The 27,317-nt window shown below is 41.5% G+C and overlaps 1 protein-coding gene across 3 annotated transcripts in view; it reads right to left on the bottom strand.

The window, feature by feature from the left end:
• Positions 1 to 3,487: 3,487 nt before the first annotated feature.
• Positions 3,488 to 27,317, bottom strand: part of LDAH (lipid droplet associated hydrolase) — a 108,783-nt gene continuing 84,953 nt past the window's right edge. For 2 of the 3 annotated variants that reach the window (XM_036881730.2, XM_036881729.2), the window contains 2 exons: positions 20,256 to 20,338; positions 3,488 to 6,658 (listed from right to left, as the gene is read on the bottom strand). In XM_036881730.2, the coding sequence (XP_036737625.1) occupies positions 6,467 to 6,658; positions 20,256 to 20,338 (275 nt within the window). In that variant the 3' untranslated portion in view covers positions 3,488 to 6,466. The remainder of the gene's footprint in view (positions 6,659 to 20,255; positions 20,339 to 27,317) is intronic. The other variant, XM_036881731.2, reaches the window with a different exon arrangement.

Below are 27,317 nucleotides of genomic sequence, written 5' to 3'. Positions count from 1 at the left end.
ACCCTCTGGCATGCGTCCCAGATGGGGCTGGACAGCACCAACCACTGCTGTCCCAGAAGAAGGAAAACCCCTTCTCTGATCCTTACATAGTCCTGGGGTAGAGCAGCAGGGGTGGAAGACGACAGGGATTTGCCCTCACCACTGGCCCATCACGGGACCTACCTCCGCTGGGATGCGCACCGGGCCTCTTTGTGAGGGCAGGCAGGACAGGTGGGCTGCGACCCGGCGTGGCTGCCATGGCCGTGGTGTCTCTCTTTGGTGGAAGGTCAGTTGGGACAGTGCACTCCCTTTTAGCTTCTTAATTTCATTACTACTAAAGGGGTCTTTCTCTTTAAGAAAAGCTGTGTTTCCCTTTCAATGAACTTGTTTGGTAGGTACAATAAATGTGTTTTATGACCCTACCACCAAAATGGGTGAAGTCTTGTCATGCTGTGTCTGTAACAATCCACGGTCGGTTCTTCATTTTCTTATTTTCCAGTGTCCACTTGACCTGGCCAGCATTCTGTAGTTGGAGGATCATACACTCAGTACAGAAGGGGTAGTTACACGGACCTAGGAGTCAGGGGTGGCATTTAAAATTTTATCCTATTTCTCCAACACTGAGCAAGTCGAAAATGCCCTGCAACGGCTGATGCTCAAAGGAGGTGCAGATTGACTCCCCCACTCCCTCCTGGTGAGCCCAATGCCTGATTGTTTCCAATCGGGCTGAGGCAAAGATGCCCGACTGCTGCCTCAGCTGGTTATGGACGTGTTGTGTGCCTGGACCCCTGGAGGTCCTGAACGCTTCTGCTCAGAAGGAACAGTGATCTGGGGAGAAACTTGTCCACTGCAGCACCTCACCAGTGTGCATCCTAATCACACGCAGGTGTGCAGCCCTTCAGCAGCAGCCCGGAGGAGGAAGCCCAGCTGTGCTGCTCAGCCTGAGCAGGGTGGATTTGCAGGGGCGGGATTCTAGCCCCTTTGTGAGGGAGGAAGCCCCGCAGGTGCACCCGCACGGCCTGGCTGTAATGGACGCCCAGTCACAGGGTCACATTCCCATCCCAGGGAAGAGGAATTTTCCCATACACTTACCCAGCAAGCAAGCCTGTCCCAACGTAGGGAGGTCAGCACAGGCCCCTTTGCCAGAATGTCTGAGGAATGCAATACAAAATGAAAATGCACAGCTCTCCCAGACCACGGTCTAGCATATTGTTGCTGTTAATTCCCACTTGGGGTGCTGCATGGGGTTAGTGCTCAACAAGTAATAACCACATATTTGGCAGTTGCTAATACCCAAACTCCAGAGGTTTTCTAATCATAGAAGGATGGAAGGAACAGTTGCAGCTGGAGGGGACAAGAAGAATGGGCCACGAGGTGTAGTGTCCTTGCTTTCTCGTAGTCCCCCAGAGCCAGAAAGCTAACAGGCAGTGTGCTTGGATCTGTCTGACCCAGTTGTGCACAGCTCACCTGGGAAACACTAAAGGGACAAAAGAGAAAGTCCCTTTCTCACTTCTTTTTACATATTCAGTTTTGAGGGAGAGTCCCTGAGATGTGACTCCTTGATTGTCTGGCCAAGTGAGAGAGAATAGTGTTTCTTGAGAACATGCATATTAGGTGTGATAGAAACTTCTGTTAGTTTAGATAACAAAATCTATTGAATATTCTGTGTGGCAGGCTCTGTTTGATAAGCCCTGAGAAGACAGGGGTGACTAAGACACAAATCCCATCACCCAGGACTCTCCTTTTAAGGTCAGGAAGAAGTTTGATGGTGGGGGCAGGGAGGAGCAGACTCACACAAATATAATTCCTGCAAAAATGGTCAGTACTTCAATTGAGATATAGCCAGGGCACCATGAGGGCTCAGAGGGTGGGAGCGAAGAGGACTGCTCTGGGAGGTAGAAGCAGTTGGGATTTTGGGCCAAGTCTCCAGGAGGTGTGGAGAGTCACAGGCAGTCTCAAAGTTGGAGCAGTTGATTGCAAACATTTCAGAGAACAGCGCATGTTCAGAGGCACCCACAGCCATTAGCATCTGGAGTACCGGGCGGCTGCAGCAGAGCTGCAGTGGGCAAGAGCTTGTGACTTCTGACTCCTGCAAGCACACAGGCCTTCCTCCTTGGGGACCACTACCTGAAGAAGCCCCCCAAACCAGTCTGCTTTCATTCTTTTAAAACTGATCAGTTGTTACCAACTATCTACTCTTCACTTCCCCTGCCGCATTTGCCCTTCCCGTGCCTCCCTTTCCCCACCCTCCACGCTCACCAGACTGCCCGCTGTTGCCTCCAGGAGGCGCATGATGCTGTGGCAAGAAGGGGATGAAGGGAGGCTCTCGAGTAGAGGCCTACCTTGGAGTCCCAGATGTCACTCCGCAGCTGTGAGGTTCTGAGCAAGTCACTTACCTTTGCCTGTTTGTGACAATCTGCACAATGAGTATGACATAACCTCCCACGACTGTGGGGCCTGAAGTGCAGAGAGAGCAGCAACTTCTTTCTCTGCACTCACTTCCTTTCAAACCCATCCAAGCTCTGCTTGTCCTTCCGGCATGGGGAGCAGCCGCCTCCCCCAAGCCTCGGGGAGTTTTCTCTTTACAGAGTTTACTGCACCGCAGAGGCTCCTCCGGACCTCACCGGTCTCGCTCTGGAGATGCCTTCAGTCAGGGGGAGGAGGACAGACCCGTGTCCCACAGCAGCTCCCCACCGGGACCAGTGTGGTTACTCACCTACATTCTGATGGGGCACAGGCAGGGGACCCAGCCTCCTTGGAAAGGGGAAGAAAGCTTTTCTGTGCTCAGCACTCCTGCAGGGGAGCTCCAGCCTTAAGGCCTCAGAGAGATATTTGTTCACAGAGCACACTTAGCTCCAGCTACTGACAGCTACTTAAATGCCATCCCTCAAGGGACAGAGCAGCCCAGGTATGTCCTCTTCTCTCCTGCAAGAGAAAGTCAGCAACAAAGACGATGCCTAGTGACAAATAAGAAATGCTTTGTTCCGTCCATCTTTCTAAATCAACCGTAAGCTTCTCAGGGCAGGGAATGCTGCCCCTGCATGGCCTGGGGGCAGAAAGCTGAGCCAGGTGAGAAAGTGCTGCCACCCCACATATGAATCACAAATGCTAAGAATCAGGTTCCAGGCTGAGTAAAACAATGCAGAAACAGATACCAGGGGGTCCGCCATTGCACTAGAGAGAAGAGACACTAAAAGAAAGTGAACTTGCTCTCCTTTTCCTTTAGGAACCATATTACAGAGCATCTGTCATAAGCTGGACAAGGTGCTAAAGGCTGTAGGGACAACCTCAATTAGCTCTATTAAAGACAAACAAAAAATCCTCCCCCAAACCAGAATCCAAACCTGACACAAGTGATTTCATAGAGGAGATGGGAGGTGGGCGCTCAGGAAGATAAGCCTATGCAGTATCTTGAAGCTAATAGCAGAGCCAGGATTTGAACCCCGGCCTGCATTTACTGCTTAAAGAAGAAATTTGCTTCCTAGTAAAGAAACATTGAGAGCATGGTGGGGTTTTTTAAATGATTATTTTTGTAAATTTTACATAATCTTAAAGTTACACAAAAGTTACAAGTACAAAGAACACTTTTTCCCTCTGAACCATTTGAAAATAAATTGACACGATGCCTGATCACCCCCAGACACTTCAATGTGTCTTTAGTACAAATGAGGACATTCTCCTGCTTCTTCACAATCATTGAAATCAGAAAGTTAATAGACTTCTTACTTCCACCTAATCTTCAGGCCCCATTCAAGTTGTGCAAACTGCCCAACGATGTTTTTATAGCAGGACCACCTAATCCAGAATCAGGTGTATTAAACTGGCATGTCTTCTTAGTCTCCTTAAATCTGCAATTAAATTTTAATAAAATGTAAGGTGAAGAAAATCAAGCCTTTGGAGGTCACTGGCTTTCCAAGGGTTGAGCAGAGAAGTGGACGTGAGCCATTGGTCCATGAGCACCATGGGGCTGACCACAGACATTATTTTCCAGTGCCCAGAACAGGCTGAGAATGACTGTGGGCAACGGTCATACCCAGTTTAGGCTTTTCACTCGGCACCAGCGGACTCCACAGAAAGTTAAATAATGAGCAAGGATTATCTGTGTGGCTGACTGGGACACACACACAGAAATGCTTCTGGATAAAGGATTTCATCCACTGCTTTTCAATTTTAGTCATTTTTTTAAATGATCTTGAACAATAATAATTATTTTAGCCAATCCTTATTGAGATGATGCTCTTGGTCAGGCATTGTGCTACATGCATTATCAACTCATTCAGTGCTTCCAACAACATGGGGTATGCATTCTTATTAATCCTGCCTGTAAATAAGGACACTGAGGCATGCAGAAACTGGATGAAGTTGCCTAAAAATCACACAGATGGTAAGGCTTCCAGGGTTCACAGACTTTATCAAGTAATACATATGCATGAGATGTTTAGTCTTTAGTTTAGTTCCTAATGAAATAAAATGAACTTTAATCTCCTGAAATCGGATTCTTCCTTCTCTCAAAGCAGCACTGAGAAAGGGGCTTTTCAATTGAACAGAGAGACTTGGACTCAAGCCTAACTCTGGAGAACTCAGATACACCCTTCCTCTCCCAACACAGAGATCGGGTCAGGCAAGACCACAGTGCTGGTAAAACATGGTTTTCAAAAATATATTTGGTGCTTAGATGATAAACAGGAAATAAGAGCCAGCATCTTTTACTTTATCGTTTTACTTTTTATCATTTTTTAAGCTCTGAAAAATCAAAATAAGATAAAATTTGATTCATGTAGACTTTTGAAATATGGAGTGATATAGAATAATGCCAAAATGTTGGGGAGGTTGCCCTTTATTCCAGTAGGTATGATTTACCCAGTAATTACTCTACTTGCTTCAACTTAGCACTTCTGAGCATCTCCTGTATGCAGAGCACTTCAGAGCCATGAGTCCTGGCTTCTAACATCAGATCTCTAGGTCTACCCACGCAGATGTCAATAAGAACTTGTGTGCAGCCCTGTGCCAGTGGCCTGTGTCTCCTGGCTCCTCCTTACCTGCAGCTTGGTTTTCCCCTCTAAGAAGTCATCGGCACTGATGCCGAAGCCATGCCAAAGGATAAGAGCTTGCAGAGTAACACTCACCACTGAGCTGGCAACACATCAGAGCTGAATCTTTCATCGGGAACTTTAGGTTTTGAAAGGGAAGGGCAACATCCCATTGTCCCTAAGGGATGATAACATCATGAGGGATTTCCTTTAGGAGAAAACTGAATGCTTCTTCTGATTGATCATCAACCATCACTCCAGTCAGTGGAATTTACTGGCTCCTAAGGTCCCAGGATTGGGTCGATTTGGGGAGAGCAGTAACACTGCTAGCCGCTCTCAGCCAGAGACCCCGCTGCTTCCCTGCTGTACCTCCAGGTGCCCGGAGAAGGTGGACTCACATAATGGCTTGTTTTTGATTCATTAATAAAGCAACTTCTTTCCAGCTAACAAAACTAATGCAGAAATGGAGAACTCATTTACAGTAATTCTCTATTCAGCAATTTAAAGGTGCCCTTCCAAAAAAGTAATTCTCTACTCAGCAATTTAAAGGTGCCCTTTCAAAAATGATTAGAATATTTTCAGAAGAAAAGAACCATAATGTGGCGAGGAACTCTATCCTCAACGCCTGGCACAGTACTTGCTTATAGCTGGTCCCCAGTGGAGTTTTACTGAAAAAAATCACAGAAGGGGCAACTGCATGTGGAAAGAACAGGCTTCATCTGGGACAGCCCAGTGCCTCCCCATTCTGGCTCTGCGGAAGAAGAGCCTGCAGGGAGCTCACAACCCGGCCAGCTAAGCCTAAGCGTGGAGCTTGCTGGCTGTCTTGTTGTGAGAGGCACAGTTAACATCTCTCAACAGTTCTTATTAGTTGACCAAAGGAATGTCTGGAGAACTTTATTCTTTGTCTTGCACGGGTAGCTCAGGAAGTTAACACTCCTTGGGGAAGCTTCTCGGGGATGGCTACATGGAGTGCCTCTCCCGATGTTGAGCCTCCTCTGCGTGAGACTGTGCCACTGGAGGCCAGACAAAAGGCTGACTTGGTGCTCTGTGACCGGCTGCAAGACAGTCACGGGTGGGGTCTGCAGGCTGTCCTGATATCCAGTCTGATTCTGATGAGCTCAGCCAAGACCTGTGCAAAGTTATTCTGGGCTGGTGAGCTTCCGCCTTCAGTTGGGTCCACTGTCAAGATCCGCGGCTCATCACTTCCTGCTATGGCACATGAGTGTGTCCTTCTTAGAGCCTCATAAACTTCACATAGCTGACTATACACTTAATATTCACTGATCTATTTTGCATATTCTAGTAAGTGGTTCATAATTCCTCTAGAGAGGCTATTCTACAATGCAGTTCAATCAAAATAGCCTAAATTAAGATTTCCTTTTGTCTGCATGGATCCTGTCCACCAAAATAAACTATGGTGCCACTGGCTATCAGCGCTTGTTGCCTTGCGTTAGTGGTTATATTTTGGACAGATCATCCTTTAGCCAGTCAGCTACCATGTCAGCCATTTCCTGGTAAAAATGGAGGATAAAGGCATGAGGTATTTTTTTTTCACAGAGCCGAATATCTCCTTCTGGAAAATCTTTCTTCATGTCGTCATAGTACTCTTTTGGACACCAAGCATCTATGGTACCATAGTAAAATGTAAGCTGAAAGATAAGACAAAGACATTTTATTAGAGAACACTTTCCCCTCCCAGAACAGACATGACACCAGCAATGTGCACGGTGTTGGAAATAGCCCCGGCGCCCGGCCCTGAAGCTGGCCCCGCGGCTGCCCCCACGGAGCGGCTCTCTCAAGGCCGGGAGCCTTCATGGTTTACGGGAGCGAATCAGGAGGTGTCCGAAGGGAAGACCCACGGAGGGAGAGTCTGGGGGACAGATCACCCGTGATTCCCTGGAAGGTATGGATGTTGAGGTTGGACCAGACACTGGAGAGGTGGTAGAGGAGGACAATGAGGACTCACTGGGACAATGACGGAGTCACCAGTGACCACTCCTACTTGCACACAGCCACGTGGTGGACATGCTGAATTCAAGTGACGGTGAATGAGACAGATGCAGGCTTCTCAATGAAGCAGGTGAAATGTGATCAGAACCCTGAGGGGGGCAAGCACATTTCCATGAATAGGCCCCAAAGAGCAGCAGAGTAAACTGATTCGGTGGGAAGTGTTATAATCGTACTTCAGGTGACAGCAGGCAGGCCGGATGGAGATAGAGCCTCCTTTGAGGCATTACTAAGCTCTGTACTGGATACTGATCTATACCCGCCCACAATACATACACACACACACACACACACACAAGTACATGTATATGTGTGTATATGTCATGTACATACACACACAGAGTATATGTATGGGTACATATGTCTACATACACATACAGACATCCCCCACTGTTTGAAAGTTCACATTACACCACTTGTTGCTTTTATGAAAGACCTACGTTAGTACCTGTTTTCACGAACCAAAAGAAATCCAAAGAGGATGTTTGCTTTTATGAAAAAAGGCAAAAGTGAGAAACTGCTCAGCATTTGTTTTGCAGTGAGCTATTATAAGAGGCAGCACGCACCCCAACCAGTGTGTGGCCCTGCCAAGCTCCTTCCCCAGGAACCATACTCAGCATCTCAGCATTAAGACACCAGAGCTGTGAACGGTGTCTGTGCACATCTGTGCTTCATCTCTACTTATTTTGTGCTATACATTCATTCACAACAAGTGTCATAAGGTATCAGAAAAGCCTGAAAGAGATTATTTTTGGGGACTGGGAATGCTCACATTTGTCCACATAAATTAATGGTAACTGCTTCCTTATGCCATTTTGATTTATGAAAGGTTTCACAGGACTGCTCTACATTTGGACAATGGGGGGCACCTGTCCCTTATTCTGGAGCCCATAGGAGCTAACAAAAAACTTCACAAATGCGACCTGATCAGGTCTGTATGGTAGGAAACTTATTCTGGTTACAGTAGTGACAGGCTGGAGGGTATCAAGTGGTGGGGGAAGAAGGATATGGGAATATTCCTATAATAATCATTATATCCACGATCTGAATATGGACAGATGAGACTGCTCTTATAAAAACAATGACCTTTACTGTAATAACATGATGACTTAACCAATATATAAAGAGATGCTTAGTTAAAAAACACTTAAAAGAGGAAACATTTGATGCAATAATCCGGAGAGTCAATTATGAACAACTAAACCTTGAATTACAGAATTATTCTGAGTCACTTCACAGAAATTTTTCTGGTTGTCACCTGAGGTTTTAGTTTTGAATGCTGCAAAGATCTGGGGCTCATAGATTTCTCACTTAATTTGTTCTTCCCACTCTATTTTTGCTCACTGCAACCATTTCTGAAAACTCTAAAGCCCTAAAACAAAAATTCACTTTGTTATGGTTCTTAGCAGAGTATGAGATTCCTTTCGTGTCCAGGAGAAGAGGAGAGCCCTGCTGCTGTCTCCTTCTTTCCTCCTGGTGTCAGTCTCTCTGTAGCGCTGAGATGCTGTGTGTGACTACTCTGTCCAGCTGTGGAAAAATAAGTTCCCCAGATATCTCAGCAACCACCCTGCTATAGCTTCCCTTTGAAACACCACTTGAAGTACAAGCTGTCTGCAGGCATTAATTGTCTACCAAGAGGGCTAATAACTAGGTTCTCTCCAAACAAGTCCCTTCTCTTATCACCAAGAATCCATCACATTTTATCCAGGCAATAGTATATGGCATAGTCATTATGCACAGTTGTTCAGCACCTCCTCAGAGTATGAAACAGTGCTGAGAAATCTAGGAATTAGACTTGGCCTTGTGTCCATCGGTCTGTTCCTCTGCTCCAGTGCACTCTATTGCCTGAAGATACGCAGAGAGCCCTCACTTCAGTACAAACTATGGTGGTAAGGTCTGTGGAAGCCCCTAATACAAAAGGGTCAACTAGAAAGCAAGCAGGGCAGGAGGATGTCCCCAACGTCTTTGATAAGGAAGACAACATGGCCATTGCTTCCTGCCTAACATTTCAAAGACTATTTCTGTGGAGAACTCAGCATTTACTTGTCAGTGAGGCAATTACAACTTAAAATGTTTCCTATAAGAAGTCAACTTGATGAACCTCAGCACTGGGGAAATGCTATCCCTTAATTCATGCATCAAGGGCCGGACAGTTGAGCAGCAACAATAAACATGGATTAGAGGGACCCCTACACCTACCTTCAGGTATCAAGAGACAAGTTGTGTCCAAGTAGTTATGGGACATGCATGCCCCAGGTATGTACTAGGAATATCAACACAAAGTCATGTCAGTTTTTAGGATGGAGTAACAGAAAGGATTCTGGATTTCCCATATGTTCATCTGATTTTACTTCTCAATCTTCCAGGCCAGGAACCATTTAGAGTGGGTTGTATTTGGTTAAATCTCTAAGTGATGGTGGGGTAAGGTCTTTTTGTTTTTGTTTTTTTTTAAAGTTCTTCTTCAGACTATATTCACTGAAGGGCTCTCTATGAAAATCTTGGCTTACAAGTAGAACACGTGTCTATTCTAATGTCTTTACACACACTGGCTTAAGATACTTCCTGGTCCCTACAGATTATAAGTCACAGGCAATAGATCTGAACAGAGGACACTGCACCTGTAGCCCTAAATAGGAAACTGAAAAAGTATGGGGTGTGTGGAGGTAGAGGTGGGAGAAGGGAAAGGACAGGTGACGAAGAAAGAAGGAACTGGACACCAAAGCAGGCTGGTTGAGAGTGTACACCATTATCATGTTGATACATAAAAACAAATGGCAATGAAGAACAATGCATTCATGAAAACTGGCAATAATGTGCCAGGTTCTGCACTAAGCTCTGTTCATTAAGTCCTCACAACAATACCCTGAGGAATGTATTTTATCTCTATTTCACAGGAAAGGAAATTGAGGCTTGGAGAGATTAACTTGCATTAAGTTCAAGCAATTAAGTGAGTTGTAAAGCTGGGTTATAAATTTGGTGGCCACATTCCTAATCAGTATCTTTTACTACTATTTGCAATTAACAACAAACTGACTCATGTTATGAAAACCCAAAACCTAAAGACTGGGACGTCTTAAAACTGGACATGAAAACTAAGTGAGTGTGACAATCAGCTTTCAAATATATAGTACAGTACAGAATACATCAAATATACTGTACAGCCTTCTCAAAGTCTATGTATTCCAGGATGCTGTGCATGATGGGAGAGGTAAATGCTGTAAAAATACTGTAATTGTTAACTTAAGAATCTTAGGCTATCAATAGGATGTTCACATTCAAAGGTTTGTAAGAAAATAAATTATTTCCTATAGTTTATTTCTCCTTGGCACCTGCTTTTATTGAGATGGAAATTATTCTGTTTCCAAATTGTTGTCATTTTAAATAATCCATTCCTCTACTAAATACAGAAGTTAATTTTCTCAGTTTTTCTAAATTTTGTCTCAGAACTGCACTGCTTTTCCTGGTGTGTTTTCTGCAGTAAAGTGGAATTTTGGTTACTATAGTTTCTTTGTTCACAGAAGTACTTTCCTTTAACTCTTCAGTGTGCCCTTGAGGAGACACATCCCAGCTGACATGTCCCTGCAAAGTGCTGCGGCTTGCCACCATTTGGAAGCTACCTTTGTTTTCTCTCTGTTTTCTTTTCACTTTTGCCCCCGAAACCAACAGGTTCATAGCAGTTCCAGTAAAAGTGACTCTAAACCTCACCCATCTGGCATTGGCTAAGTGGCTGAAATTCAGAAGTAAGACACCTCTGCCCTGGAGAAGCTTCCAGACTAAGGAAGAACACGGGCATGTACCATGTGGCCATTCAACACAACAGGCAGAGAGAGAGGTATGAACAAAGAGGAGGCCAAAGTAGGAACTCCGCATTCTGCCTGAGACAGTCAACAAAGTTTTGTTTTTGTACACATTTTGAGTTGTGGCTTTTATGCGTTACTAATAGAGGATTTATTGTAAGAACAAAAGATATATTAGAAAACATCTTATGACCCAAGTTTATATTTTTGATTTAGCAATACCTAACAAAAATCATTTTCAATGGTATATCAACATCTTAAAATATTAAAAATGAAAAAAGCCACAAAAATCTCTACCTAGTAGTGTACACACACACACACACACACACACACACACACACACACACACACACACAATGGAATCCTATTCAGCTCCCAAAACAGAAGAAAATGTTGTCATTTGTATGACAATGTGGCTGGACCTTGAAGGCATTAGGCTAAGTGAAATAAGTCAGATTCAAAAAAACAAATACTATATGACCTTACTTATATGTGGAGTCTCAAAAAAACAAACAAACAAAAAAACTGAAACAGAGAACAAATTGGTAGTTGCCACAGGTGGGGGGTGGGAGGTGGAGCAATGGGTGAAGGTGGTCAAAAAATACAAAGGTCAAAATTTCCAATTGTAGGATGAATAGTTCTGGGGATGTAATGTACAGCATAGTTAACAGTACTGTATTGCATATTTGAAAGCTGCTAACAGAGTAGATCTTAAAAATTCTCATCTCAAGAAAGAAATGTGAGGTGATGTATGTTAACTAAACATTGTGGTAGCCATTTTGCAATACGTGCACATATTGAATCATTATGTTGTATACCTTAAACTAATACAATGTTATATGTCAATTATCTCAATGAAACTGGAAAAATATTCTATCTGAATTATTTCTTTCTACTCAATGGTCCAGAAGGACTATTAGGATTGCAGGAATTGCAGGCCTAGTAAAAGGAGGTTTTTCATAGTCTTAGAATTGTATCTATTTATTTATTTTGTTAACCTTACAGATAAACTGAATTTTACAAGCTGCTTAGAATATAATTCATCATGCAACCAAGGATGCTATAAACTAGTTTTAGTAGTTAACCAACTCTAACTTTATTCCTTCAAGTGGTCACTGGCCAATCTGTATGACAGGGTGTAGACCTGAACACGGTGGTAAATGGTGTTTCAGGGCTACCCTGCTCAGTGAAAGGGCTTTTCCTAACACCTTTATACTCCATATTCTGGTAAAGTAATTTTGTAAAGTAATTCTGGTAAAGTAAATTTGTGAAACTGCAGGAGCTCATCATGCCATTACAGGGAAAGAGCTCAGTGCAGCATTAAGAGCTTGGGCCCTAGGCCACGTCCACCTAGGCTGGAATCTTGGTTCTTCCTTTTACTAGTGTTGCTATCTTGGACTAGTGACTTAGTCTCTCTGTGCCTGTTTTCTCATCTTTAGAGAGGGACAGAAATAGCTACCTTGTGGGCTGGTGCTAAGGGATGGAAACAAAGCATATCCAGTACTTAACATCCTGTAAGCACTCTTCCAGGGTGGTTGCTATTATCAAGGTCATGGCAAAGAGGGAGTTGTGTCCCTCCCATGGCCACAGTGGGAGTTGTGCCCAGGTCAGAGGAAAAAGCAGCCTCATGATCTTAAATAAGTTTTTAAGAGAACATATTTTCTTCCGATAAACTGCTTTCGATATGTCAGGCTCAGAATATATGTATCACATTTTTTTTAAGCCTAAAGCAAAGTGCTTCATTATATACATACGTATATGTATATATTACATATATAGTACTCCCCTAAAAAGATCACGGAGAGAGATGTTGGACAGAAAATCAAGAGCACTCATCAGCCAAATAAATAGTGAAGTGCATCCCCCATCTTCAAGCTGCTACTCACGCTCAGCTCACTGAGTGGACTCTCAGACGTTTACTCAGAAATGAGACCTGGAGCCTCAGCTGCAGTGCCGTTTGCGTGCTGTGAGTCAAATATCTTCCAAAATGAATGGCGGTACCGGCATTCTGAGACTGTCCCTTGCCTCCGGCTGGGGCTCACAGGGGAGCCCCTGGGTTCTCGCAGCTGCAGGGTGATGCCCTGGGCTCTCCTGGGCTGTGTGGGGACCCCTGTTGGCATTTCACAAAGAGGGGAGGCTCACTGGGCACTGACCTTCCCGGCTAGGTTTATGTGTGGGTTTCTTTAGGAAGAGCCCTGCACTGTCACAATGTAGGGCAGGGGACAGAGTCAGCCAGCTCGGAGACAGTAACCAAAGAACAATGATGCAGAGGTTCGGGAAAGGGATGCATTCTCTCTGCTAGACTTTAAGAAGTCAAGAAAATTTACATTATTCCTGTTTTCTCCACTTTTTCTTTCTTCTCTGAAATAACTCCCACCTGACCAAGTGTTTTGTTTTTTTGATCAAAGAGGCAAAAGATCAGATAGAAAGCAGCCAGTCAGTTGCTTACCAGAGGGTCAAATTAGTACCCACGCATCGAGCCCTCCTGCCTCTCAGCTCAGTTTGCCTGAGCTGCCTTTGTATCCCCATTTTCTTCCCCCTCCAGCTTTCCCAGGCTCTGGGTACAAACCATTAGGTCCTCCAGTACTTTCCATCCCTGGGGAGAATCCACAACAGGCTGGATGACAGCAATGGACTGCTGCTTCTCCCCTCCCCCAAGTCGGACATGTAAGCCTCAAACCTACAACCTGAAAGGTAACCTATTCTGTAAGATAAGCATCTCCTTTCAGTTACTTAAAAAATCTTATCCCTCTTGGGAACAGAGGAATAGCAGTCACAAAGCTTTGTAATTTCATTGCTGTCTTTCTGAGCAGCCACTTTTAGGAGACCGAAGAACTGCTAAACAATGTGAGACAATTTAGGAAACTCGTTTTCCAATTACCTTGTTTCCTTTCTTCCTTTTATTTCCTTTTTTCCTTTTATCCAGAATTGGCTCAATTACCATTTTTAAGAAAAGGACAATTAAAACCCCTAAAGATTAAAAAAAGTGGCTGAGGTTGGAGGTGAAAACACTATCTTTTATGGCCACCAAGCCATGCTTGCTTCTGCGGCACCCCAGGGAGCAGTGGGAATCGAGGTGCCAGAGGAGGAGGAGGAAGCCCAAGCGGGACTGACAGCACCCCCCCCGAGGTTCAAAAGGCTTGCAAAGTGGGGCTTTCTCCTTTCTGTGTGACTGGTGTGAGGGCCTGAACCCACTCATTCCCAAATGGAAGTCACTGGGCCATCGAGTAACTAGCTTCGTCTCTTTTTTCCTGGGACTGGGGTGAGAAGCTGACCCAAATCCACTTTCCTCTGGTGAGGCAGGAGGGGATGAGGCACCAGGGGCAAATGTACCCTCTTGTGTTTCTGTTTCTCTCTGGTTATATGCCTCAGAAATCTGAGAGAGGTGCTGGAAGGGTCTTGCTTAACTGACAGAGAAATGGCCAAGTCCAGCTTGTCTGAATTCTCTGCACGAGGGTACTGGCCCACGTCCTGGTAAAGATTAAGCGGTATAGTATTTTCCTTCAGCACCATTCCTATACAACATGTCCCGTAGGCATCTCATGGGGAGCGGTGGCTGTGATCTAGATGGAGACTGGGGCATTCCAGGGTCTCTAGGCTATATATTTAACCAAAATCTTTTATTACGGAATGAAAATACCTGGGAAAGAAAAGTTAGGCAAATAGTCTTTTGAAAATACTCCACAGGTATATCTGGGATACAAGTAACTTAATAAGAATGATGACAATAATAATAATACACTTCTATTGAATGCGTAGTATACGCCAGACACAGTTACAAGGTCTTTATATGTATTTATAGTGTTCTATTTTGGGAACTGCAGTGTGAGAATAGATGCTATTATTAAACCATTTTATTGATGGAAAAAGGAGGCACAGTGAAGTCAAGTAACTTAACCAAGGTCACATAACTAAGACAGTGGTGGTGCCTGGGCTGATTCTAAAGACTGCTCCCCAGTACACGCCACACTTTTCAATCACACTCCACTAGCAACTTTGAGGGTACGCTAACATGAGCACCTAGAATACTGCTCTCAAGGTCTAAATAATTGAGATGAAAACAAACCTACCTAGTGCTAGGATGGTTATGACATTCTGAGCAGGCTTCACATTAAATAGGCAGAACTAACACAATCAGTTTCAGACAGAGGCTTGGCGGGCAGCCCTGGTGAGCTGGTCCTGGGAGTGCTTCCTATGCTCCGCTAAGCAGGACGCGTGCATGTCCGAAGGATTTGCATGCCCCAATCTGCAAACAACTGCGCCAGGTTTGTTCCCAAAGGTAGCATGCACCTCTAGACTCGGGTGTGCTAAGCAGGATGCAGAGAGAGCCACTGAAGAGGGGTTCCTGCTCCCGAGGGACTTTGCCCCCTCCCCAAACCACTGTTGCCCTGGCCTGGCCCCCTGGGTACCCTCTGCAGGCAACCGCCACTGCTGTCTACCTTCCTCAGAAAGCTGCGCCTCATATGCTCTTGCTGGGAACAACTTCCAACCCCTAGTGACTGAGCGACGGTCAGATTCAGTCTGGCAGTAGCACACACCAGCTGTTTCCATAAATCGAGGCCAAAGATGGTCATGGCAGTTTAGAATTTCTCTCCTAAGAGAGTTTTAAATGAAAACTTCAAGTTCAACCAAACACTAATTCACTTTTCTATGAATGAGACATACATCCTCATATAGTTTAGAGCAATGACAGAACAAGGGAATGCTGACCCTTACTGCCTCAGACGCACCAGGTGCCTCATAAAGCAGAGCATTCTCCAGAGGCTCCCAGAAGAAATGAAACTGGGCTGGTGAAGACGTACGGTTGATTGTCTTGTTTGGTTGACTCCATCCCGGTTCTCATTCCCGGCCCTCCCCCTCCACTCCCGCCGTATCCATTAGCCCCTCTCCTTCCTCCTAGCCTTTAAGCTGGGTTCCCCAAGGATCAATCGTTAGATGACTTCTCTCCTTATACTACATACGTCCCGAGGTTACTGTTACCCATGCTCATGGCTTCCAATATATCTTCATTACTCCCAAAGCAAAATTCAGCCCAGACTACTTTGAAGCCCCACATTCACAGCCACCTGCCAGCTATGTGTCCACTTGCAAGTCCCACAGGGATCTCAAACAGAAGTTCCCAAATGAACTACTTGTTCAGCCATCTCCCACAATTTCTGGCGTTTGTCTTCCCACATTCCCTATCTTGCTATCAAATCCAAATACAGAGAAATAACCTGAGACTCCTCCGTCTCCATTCTCTTGTATCCTGTTGTCCTAAAGTGCCTTTGATTCTACTTCCTAAATCTTCCCAAGTTCTACGCCCTCTCTGCCCTCTACTCCACTGCTTAGTAAAAAGCCCTCTGCCACACATTTCCCCCCAAATAATCCCTCTCGTATGTAAATCCAGCCACATTTCTGGCATGGACTGCTGTGAATTGGTACCTCTGAATGGCTGTCTGTCAGACAGCATGGGTTCTGGTGAATTACTGGCTATGCCATACGGTTGTTAAACGTTTGGAATGGAACCCTATTACCCCTCAGTGGCCCCCCAACAATGCAAGATAATCTAGTCTCTTTATTGTAGCTGGTAATGGATCCTTGTTCTCAGGAAAGTGCCCAAACCACAATACCGAACAATGCTGCCTGACCTGTTCTAGTGTCTCTACAGCAGGGTGTCTTCCCCTAGATCCTATGGGCCCCGGCACGTGTTCATGGGCAGAAGCAGTGGCAGGGCTTGGGAGGGGGGCAATGTACACGTGGATGGGATATACTTGCTAACCTCTAAGTATAATTTGGTTATTTCCTTCATTATGAATACAGGCAACAAACCACAGAAGCATCGGTAATACCTCTATTTTGTTACCTATAAAATTATGGGAATTTCCAAATCACAAAGAACTTGTAGTTAACTAAAAAATTACTTATGCTCATCACTACAAATTACAGTAGCAATTCTGCTGCTAGTATATCTCATTATTTTTGTTAATAAAGATGGACATATTATATATCACAATTTATTTTTAAGATATTTGATAACTATACATCAGTATCATTGTTTTATTCTTATAATTCATGTATTTATTTTATGCAGTTAAAAACATTACTGGAAAAGGGGTCCATACAAGAGAGAGCCAAAGAGATCCATAGCATCACAGGGTTTAGAATCTATACTCACCTATACTAACTGTACTAATGGATACTTCCCTATCCATCTGCCCAGTGCACATTTACTGATGACTCACCCGGTATCATGTGTTGTTGTAGGTGCTAGGGATGCTGAGATGAGAAAACGCAGCTCCTTACCTCACGGTGGGTGGGGACGGAAAACCGGCCATTTAAATACTATGTGCTAAGTGCAGTATTGTAACTTTATATAGGGAGACCTGGGAGCCAGGAGAAGGGACACTAACCCAAACCAGGGGCTGGGAAGGCCTCTTGGAGATGACAGTGGAGCCAAGTCTTCAAGGACTGGAAGGATTTAGTCAGGGGAGGAAAGAATACAACCTGTGATACCACCGGCCACAGTATATACTCTTCTGGAAGCAACTATAAGTGTAATATATTTGCTCCAAGAAAGGAAAATAACTTTATGGAGTATTGAAGCACTGCAAATAAACACAACTATCTGATACTGTGTATAAATCTCTACATCTTGGAAGGAAGGAAGGAAGGAAGGAAGGAAGGAAGGAAGGAAGGAAGGAAGGAAGGAAGGAAGGAAGACAGGCAAGCAGTCAGTCAGCTCAGTAGATTTTTCAGAGTTAAAAAGGCCCATTTTCCTCAAGAAGATAAAAAGTCCTCTTCATTTGCACAATGGAAATGCAGCAGTAGAAAATGTGAATGTAGAACCAAAGTCTGTTGATTATGGAATGGCAGTTTTCTAGGCAAGGAGAAAGAATCCAAAAACTATCCACATGATGTAGTAGACAGACTATTTTTAGGCTAACTTCCTATGGCTTCCTGGCTGGATGGCACAAAGATACATTTTTCAGAACTGCTTTCAAAGTTGAATAATTGAGATACAGGGAATGATCTTTGCAACAAAATATGTGGTTCAAAATGTCTTCAAAGTGGACAGTCCTGGGTAGGTATGAGGTTTCTGAATGCCTAAGTTTGGGCTGAAATGGGACAGAGTATCTCGACTAGGCTATCTACAATAGATATGTCTAGTCTTGGGAATTGGTTTTTAAGTTTGGTTAATTATCAGGGTTGTCGAAGGCAAGAAGTGATGCCTACTATATTCCTAGAACTATGTGCCCTTCCAACTTTCCTTATTTTCTCAAGTAGACTGGGACACATGTTGATTTGACTTCTACCAATATTAAATTACAGCATGTTTCCTCTTTTTTCATTACAGGAACAAAAAGTTGCAATAAACTTCCTGTCTCTTTGTTCCCCACTGCACTCAGGAACTGGAACTGTACTACTGTGGTGGACAGCTCAAATTTCGCTGGTAAAAAGGATAATCAATTAATTGCAAAGTAGTTTTGCATCATTAAATAAACAATGTCTTGCTTTCCAAAATTCCACAAGTACTTTCAATGCTATCTTAGAAATAAAACAAAACCATTCCCTATAGTTGGAAAAGTTTATTCCTGTGACTGTGTGTTAATATTAACCTTGAAACGTCTGTCATCTACCATTATACCCCATATTTCTCCCATAAAAGTTTCAGTAAACTTACAGTCCTGACACAGTTACCACGAGCAGACTTCTATCTGGGAATGATTACATGTGCATATGGACTTAACTTAGGACAGGAATAAGTTAGCACCTTCCTTTGACCTCTTTCTGAGCACAACATACAAACAGAATCCAGAAATGATGAGTATTCTAAAGCAGCTGGCTTCCACAGGTGCTAAGAAGAGCTTTGACATATGATGGGTCTAGACATTCAGCAAGTGTGAGTTTTGGAAGTGAGCATCTGCCAGTCTTATAAACTGGGAATTGAGTTGTTTTTATGAACTTCCAGCCTTGAGAACTCAAATGCATTTTTGAAGCAAATTGACTTATAATTTAAATGAAAAATAAAATATTGCTTTTCTTGTATTTTCACATCCTTCAATGACTGGAAACAGTTAAAAGCCCTGGAGAGAGGGTCCTTCTGAGGCCCCAACTTCCCCCAGTCAGCTAGCGAGGGTTTCCTTCTGGCTTCAAAATTTCAATCTCTAGCCAAATGCTATTTTAGAAATATGATGACTGCTATGGTCATAAGCAAAACACAGATTGGCATTTTTAAAAGTCCTCTCTGGGTGAAGCTACTACAGATCAATATTCTGAAAATATTTTTTTAAGAACATATGCATTTTTTGCTTTAAGATAATTGTATTGGGAGGTTATAGAAATATGAATTAACACTGTAGGCAAGTTTAAGTTGAATGCTTCAAAGTTTATGAAGAGATTCTAAACCCAGTAGGGTATCTAAGACTTTACTGGCAGACTGAAGGTTCCTGGGCCCGGTAAGAGCTGGCCGCTCAGCAGGGCTCACCTCACTGAACCCAGCAGGTATCACAGTTCAGCACTGACTATACAGCTCTAGGTTAGCACAGTCCAAGAGAAATATAAAGGCATATATGTAATTAAAATATTTCTAGCAACTACATTAAAAAAGTATAAAGAAATGGGTGAAATTACTTTTAATATTTCATTTAACTCAATATATCTAAAATATTACCATTTCAACTTGTTATCAATATAAGAATATTGATGAAATATTTTACTTTTCTTTGGCACTAGGTTTCTGAAATCCAATTGTCCACTTACGGCACGTCTCAATTCAGACCAGCCATAAATAACCACATGCAGCTTAGTGGCTCTCATATGAGACAGTACTGCTCTGTCCTATTCAGAATGGGCAGATACACAAAAGATGCAAGGGGGGTACCAGAGCCACCTAAATTCTAGGGTGCTCAGACATATTCTGAACCACGGTCTCCTTGCAGTTTCAGAGATTGATGCTTCCAAACGAGTTTGTGTAGATTCTAGCATTTGCAGCAGTAACTAACAAATGCTAAATATTTTAATATTTGCCTTTCTGTCTCAGCTTATACAGCCTGGTGTCAGAGCTGCACATTCCTCTAACACACTAGAGAATAAGACAGAGAGGCTCACTGAATCTTCAGGTCATAGTAATGTTAGTTATTTTCCAATGTTTTAATTACCTTTGAATATAACTCATTTACTCTATATAAATATTACTGAATCAGCACAAGGCCCTAGAGAGAAGTATTTATTCTAAAAATAAAACCCAACAAAAACAGGTAGTCAAATGTATTTAAGAAACCATGCAATGGGCTTTACTTACTTCCTATGAAACTTTCAAGGATTATATTAATTTTAACTAAAGTAGAACTCTCTCTAAATCTACAAACCCTTGAGGTCTTACAGACTCTAACTAGCCTTTCACCCTCAGTAAATATTTCTGCCCATCTACTTAACTTCCTTGCAGCACTAAAGTGATTACCTTAGATAAATGTTCCTTTATGGTTCCATTGTCTCTCTTCACCACTTCCACCATTTCTTGGCTCCCAAGGTAGGCAGCATTAGCTACATTTAAAAAAAAGGTAAACACTTAGAACATTCACTTAGAATAAACACAGATGTCAAGATAATTGTAGTAAATTTCTGTTGCCCTCTTGTCTTTCAGCAAGTGCTGCCTGATGTGAGATACCAGTAAGGCTGAGAGGGGTCTGGGAGTCAGGTAACATGTGTCACCTCTGAAAACAAGTGCTTGTCCTACGGAAGAACCTCCTCTCACTGTTACCTGGCCTCCCCAACAGCAGCATGTGGACTAATGTCAGATTCCACAGCAGATGACACGAACAATTGCTCAGGGTGTTTTTATGACTTAGGGACCATAAACACAAATTTTCACAGATGAATCATGTATACCAGGGAAACTGCACACAATTACTAACATGAAACTGTCTCAGAAATTTTTAAAGAAAGGACACAACTAAAAAACATGTTTATTTTGAAATGGGCTTAAAGGACCTCTAAGAATTTTTAATGATGAAAGTTAGTCCCATTACACTGACTGCAAAGTGACCCTCACCTTCACGGTGTCAAATACCTGAGAAACAGGAAGAAGGCCAGAGACAATGTGAATTTATGTGGCTTTTTTTTATTGGTTTCAGAATTTTCCTTTAATGCTTTGTGCTGTGAATTCCATTTTGATTGGTATTATTACTGTTACTTTGTTTTCTTTTTTATCATCGTCTGCCTGGTATATTTGCCCTTTCCTTTATTTTTAATCTTTTGTCATTCTGTATGTCTCTTGATATCATAAGTGGACTTCTTTAAAATCTCTATCTCTTAAGTCAAGGGACTTAACATATTCCCATATATTGCTATTAAAGATAATTGCTTTGACTTCAGTCATCTTGTTTTGTGTATGCTTTGCCTTATTTCTGACTCTTCTTTCCACCCATTTATTATGAATGATGAGTTTTCCTCCCCTACATTCTAAAAATTTCTTTTCATTAATAGTCTCAAAGGATAAATTCTATTTTTATTAATTAAGTGGGTAGTTGTACCTAAAATGTAAAACATTTTTTTTTTATTGCTGCCTGGAATAAATCAGTGTCTATAATCCCTCTATCCAAACAAAGTAGCCCCTTAGACCCTGCACTTTCCCATGCCTCCTTTTGGAAACTCTAAGTAATAAACTCTGAATCCACAGGCAGTTGTCCTTGGGTCTGTCATTCTACCGTACCTGATTAAAACAAATTCTGGACACATTTTAAAACCAGGAGACAGAGCTGGTGTTCTGGGGAGGTCAACACAGTGTTTTTTAAAAAATTTTATTAAGGTATCATTGATATACACTCTTATGAAGGCTTCATATGAAAAACATTGTGGTTACTACATTCACCCATATTACCAAGTCCCCCCCATACACCACTGAAATCTCTGTCCATCAGTGTAGTAAGATGCCACAGAGTCAAGTCACTACTTGTCTTCTCTGTGCTACACTGTCTTCCCCACGATCTTCTACACACCTTGTGTACCAATCAAAATACCCCTCAATCCTCTTCTCCTCCCTCCCCACGCACCCTCTCCAGCCCCTCCTCTTTGGTAACTGCCAGGCCTTACTTGGAGTCTGGGAGTACAGTGGTTTTGTTAGGGTAGAGTAACAGAGGAAAGGGCTGCAGAGAGTGGGGGGGAAGGAAGCTCCAGAGACCTGCAGGGGGTTCCCCTCGTACTCCAGCTAAGTACTAATTGGCATTCTCATGTGAGACACTACCAGAAACTGGGGAAAAGACCACCTTGAAAGGATTTAGAGGGAACAATCCCCAGCAAGGAAAAGTTACTATTTTTACCAGTCCAGTAGAAAATCTCATAATTCATAATGTATCAACTCTAGAACCTAGAGAGGCTTTGCCTTAGTGGTGGGGTAAAAGCAGCCATAAACTAAATGTAGTTCTGGTGCCAGTGAACAGGCTCAAAACAAAGACCAAGAAGGACCAAACTATTTCCAAGTAACATAACTGTGTCCCATAACAAATTTCAAGAATATCTACATGAATATAAAAATATCCAGCTTCTGACAAGGTAAAACTAACAGTGTGAAACATCCAATAAGCCATCAAACATGCAAGGCAGGAAAATACAACCCAAAATGAGGAAAAAAAGGAATCAAAACTGACCTAGAAATGACAAAGATAAATGTAACAACTAAATCTATAAACCTCTTAGAAGGAAGCATAAGAATAAATCTTTGTGATCTTAGAATAGGCAATGATTTCTCAGATATGACACCAAAAACACAATGACAAAAGGAAAAAAAATTGATTTTATAAAATTTAACACCTTTCTATTCTAAAGGTGTTATGAAATGAAACAGAGTGGGAGAAAATTATAGATCTAATATAGATCTAAAATCCAGAATATATAAAGAACTCTTACAATGCAACAATGAAAAGACAAATAACTTGACTAAAAATGGGCAAAGGATCTGAATAGGCATTTCTCTAAAGAAGATATACAAATGGTCAATAAGCACATGAGATCATCAGTCCTCAAAAAATGCAATCAAAACCACAATGAGATACCACATCATACCTACCAGGTTGGCTATAAGAAAAAAGGCAAATAATATCAGTGTTGACAAGGATGTAGAGAAACTGAAACCCTCATACATTGCTGGTGGCATTGTAAATTGGTGCAGACAGTTTGGCAGTTCCTCAGAATGTTAAATAGTTACCATATATATATCTAGAATTTCTACCTGAATGCATAAAGCCCAAGATAATTGAAAACAAAGGTCCACACAAAACTTGTACATGAATGTTTATAGTAGCATTGTTCATAATAGCTCAAAATTAGAAACCATTTGAACATCTACCAGCTGATGAATGAGACCAAAATGTGATGTAGCTATACAATATAATATTGAGCAACAATAAAGTACTAATACATGCTACAACATGAATGAACCTGAAAACATTATTCTCAGTGAAAGACCAAGTCACAAATGGCCATAAACTGCAAAATTCCATTTATTTGAAGTGTCTCTATCTATGATAGGCAAATCCATAGACAGGAAGTGGATTATTGGTTTCTTGAAACTGGGGGAAGGAGGAAATGGGGAGGGAGTGCTAAAAGGTATGGGGTTTCTTTTGAGGTGATGAAAATATTCTGAAGTGAGATAGTTGTCATGGTTGCATTACTCTGAGAATATACTAAAAACCACTGACTTGTGCACTTTAAAAGAGTTTTATGGCACTAAAATGATACCAAAATCAACATATTTTTATAACATGGGTAGATACAGGTATCAGAAGTTTTATAACTTACTGTATATATTCAAGAAGCAGTAAGTATTGAGTATGTTAAGTAGAATTACAGAAGATATAAGAAAGACCCATATCAAACTTCAAGAAAGGAAAAATGGATGGGATTAATAGCAGAGCAGATGTAAAAGGAAAATTAGTGAATTGAAGATTTAATAATAAAACTAACTAAAAGGAAACAAGGAGAAAGAAACTAGAGAAAACAAGAAAGGACAGAGCATCAATGACCTGTGAGTGAACTTCAAAGTGGTCTCATTATATCATATAATTGGTGACATTGGAGGAGGTAGGTATAGAAAACATATTTGAAGAAAGAATGACTGAAAAAATTCTCAAATTTCTAAAAACCATAAATCTACAGATCCAAGGAGCTCAAAGAATCCCAAAGCACAAGAAACATGAAGAATAACTACATCAAGATACATCATAAATTGGTTATAACCAATGATAAGGAGAAAATCTTAAAAACAGAGAGAAAAATAATATAGTATATACAGAGGAACCAAGATTTAAAATGACAGCAGATTTCTTCTTGAAATAATGTAACCAGAAGACAGTGAAATAACACCTTTAAAGTAATGAAAGAAAAAAACCTGCCAATCTAGAATTCTACAGCCAGTGAAAACAGATTTCAAAAATGAAGACAAAATAAAGACTTTCAGACATACAAAAGCTGAAAGAATTAACTACGAGCAGAACCGTACTACCAGAAATGCTAAGAGAAGTACTTCAAGCAAAAAGATGATGTCTGATGGAAATTATGTCTATTCAAAGAAATAAAAGGCATTCAAAATGTTAACTATATGGATAAATTTAAAGTACATTCTCTCTGAGTTACATCTCTTTATAGGAAAACTGTTTAAAGCAAAAAATAATGTCAAAAAAGTAAAATGTATGACAATAATATCACAGATGTCGGGGAAAGAAATGGCTCACTGTTGTAAGGTTCTTATGGTATATGTAAAATGTTGTAATATCATCTGAAGACTGTAAAAGTTAAAGACATATATTATAAATCCTAAAGCAACCACTAAAACAGCAGAACAAAGAATTGTAACTAATAAGCTAACAAAGGAGAGAAAACAATAAAAAGAGCAATTAATTCATAAAGAGGTAGAAAAAAACAAAAAATAGAACAAAGAACACAGGAGATATTTAAATAGAAAATATATATCAAGATGGTAAACTTAAACCCATCCCTATTAATAATTGCATTAAATTTAAATTGTTTTACCATTCACATTAAAAGTCAGGATGGGTAAGAAGGAAAGATTCAATTGTTTGCTGCCTACATATAAATATATAAATAGGATAAAAGGTAAAGGCTAGAAAAATATATATCATGTTAACCTCAGTCAAAAGAAAGGTAGAATGACTGCATTATTAGACAAAATGGATTTCAGAGCAAAGAATGTTACCAGAGACAAAGAGGGTGATTTCATAGTGATAAAAGGGTCAATTCATCAAGAGTATATGAACGTCCCAAATGTTATATACCTAATGTTACAAGAAACAGACAAATACACAAATATAGTCAGAGATTTCAAAACTCATCTTCCAGTCATTGATAGAACAGTTAGAAAGAAAATCAGTAAGAATATAGAAAACCTGAATGACACCATCAACCAACTTGACCTGGTGTCTACAGAACAGTCTACCCAACAAGAATAAAATAGACATTCTTTTAAAGTATCCACAGAATATTTCCAAAGATAAACCATATCCTGGTCATAAAATAAATTTCAATTCATTTAAACAATTAAAGTCATGCAAAATATCTTCTCTGGCCACAATGGAACCAAATTTGAAATGAAAAAAGAAAGATATCCCCCAAATCTCCAAAAACATGGGAACAAAATAACACATTTCTAAATAACTCCTGGATCAAAGGAGAATTCTAAAGGGAAATAAGATAATTCATGGAGGTAAATGCTTTGCTGTAGTGTCACTCTTGAAATTGAAAAAATTTAAAAATTTAAGCAACTTGTAAGAAATCTTACATTTCTAAAAGTAAATTTTTCATCAGGGAATGCATCTCTTTTAAAGGGATAGGCCCTACTTTTACCCCTATTTTTTTTTTCTCCTAGTAAATTGCCATTTCACCATTTAAAAAAAAAAAGAAAGTAGAATACCAGTTTCTTTTCCAGTAATTGCTCTAAGGAAGCCATCTTTTTCATTCCTCAGAAATGCTCATAACACAACACAGTGGTCAGAAATAATAATACCAAACAGAAGTGTAATTTCCTAAGGGGAAAACACATTTCTCTTGGCAATGACTGTCAGTGGTATTCCTGGAAACCCAGCAGAATTCAGTTTCAAGCACCACAGTGCCACAGTGAAGGAAATATCTGATGGCAGAAGTAATGGAAATAAAAACATGAAGAAAGAGGAAGATTTAGAAGAATGTTGTTTACTTTTGTTTCATTACAAATCTAGATACAGGTGTAAAAGAAACTCTCCAAGGAGTCTACTACTCTATTTTCTTTGCTACTATCATCTTGCAAATTTGCTTAGGGTTCAGATGTTAACTACAGGACTTTACCTCATGGTAGAGCGGCTAAAGGACTAAAATGGGTGAGGGCTGAAGTTGGAAGATCAATAGGATATTCATCTCACAGGATAAACGGTATCACTAAATCTTTCAAGGTCACATGGTCTACAATAGGAGGCTGCCTTCTTTTTAACTCAATCACCTACCTTGACATCATTTTACTGCCTGGCAAAAAAATAATTTTCAAGTCCAATTTGTTGTTTTCTCCTCCCTTACTCATCTAGGTAGAACTGATCTCTCCTTTCTTAGTACAGCTCATGCCCTGCATCTGTTTTCATGATAGCCATAACTGTGATGCATTTAAATTCTTCAGATTTGTCTCCCCTAACCTGGTGAAAGTAACTAAAGGGAAGGAGCTATATTTCACTTATCACTTTCCAGGGCTTATCCAAGTGCTTGGTTCATGCAAGGGACAGTAAGGGTTGTTAAATGAAATAAATGAGAAAGGACTGGGCTGGTGTTTTATTTGTTTTTTGTTTTGGGGGGTGGGGGTCAGGAGGAAAAACCTGCTGCCCTCCTTGAGTGGTGCAAGAGCTGATGCCACAATGGAGGCCAGAACTGGAGGTTGAAGCACAGTCATTGGTGAGCCAAGCTGGCAGGTACTGGTGTAAAATTGGAACAAATCACTGACCACTGCGAGCAAAAGAGCAAGTTTAAGAGTTTCTGTTGAAACTGGCCCCAAAGTAGGCCACATAAAGCACTGGTCACAGCAGTGGGAGAAAATGCAGAGGGAAGTAAAACCACAATTAATGATGTAATAGGAGGTCTGGGGAGATGCATGAGTATGACTAGCTCTCTAATGTCGAACTTAGGGGCTGGAAGCCAAGTTGTCCTGCTGTTCTGACAGTATGTGGTCTGATGCCACTGGTAAGGTTCCATAGTAGAATGCCCCAGGTTGTCTGGTTTTGCTGTTACATTGGGGAGAAAGGGTTGCTAGTGCTGAAGCACAGGGACTAACTGCAGATGAACAAGTTAAATTAGGATAGGTGAATTCTTGAAGTAGTAAATCTCCCATGTGTGAGGACAAAAGAGTAGAAATCTAGAAAGAACCCCCCTCCCTGATGGCATTGTTGAAATATTATTTATCTGTAGACTGTCTACCTCTAGATTTCCTGGTGCATGAGAAAAATAGATGCCTGTCTGTTTAGGCCACTATAATTTAGTTTCCTGTTATCCATAG

The sequence above is a fragment of the Manis pentadactyla genome, chromosome 2 (genome assembly GCF_030020395.1).
Source record: "Manis pentadactyla isolate mManPen7 chromosome 2, mManPen7.hap1, whole genome shotgun sequence".
In the NCBI taxonomy this organism is placed as follows: Eukaryota; Metazoa; Chordata; class Mammalia; order Pholidota; family Manidae; genus Manis; species Manis pentadactyla.
This window is presented reverse-complemented; position numbering and strand designations above follow the sequence as displayed.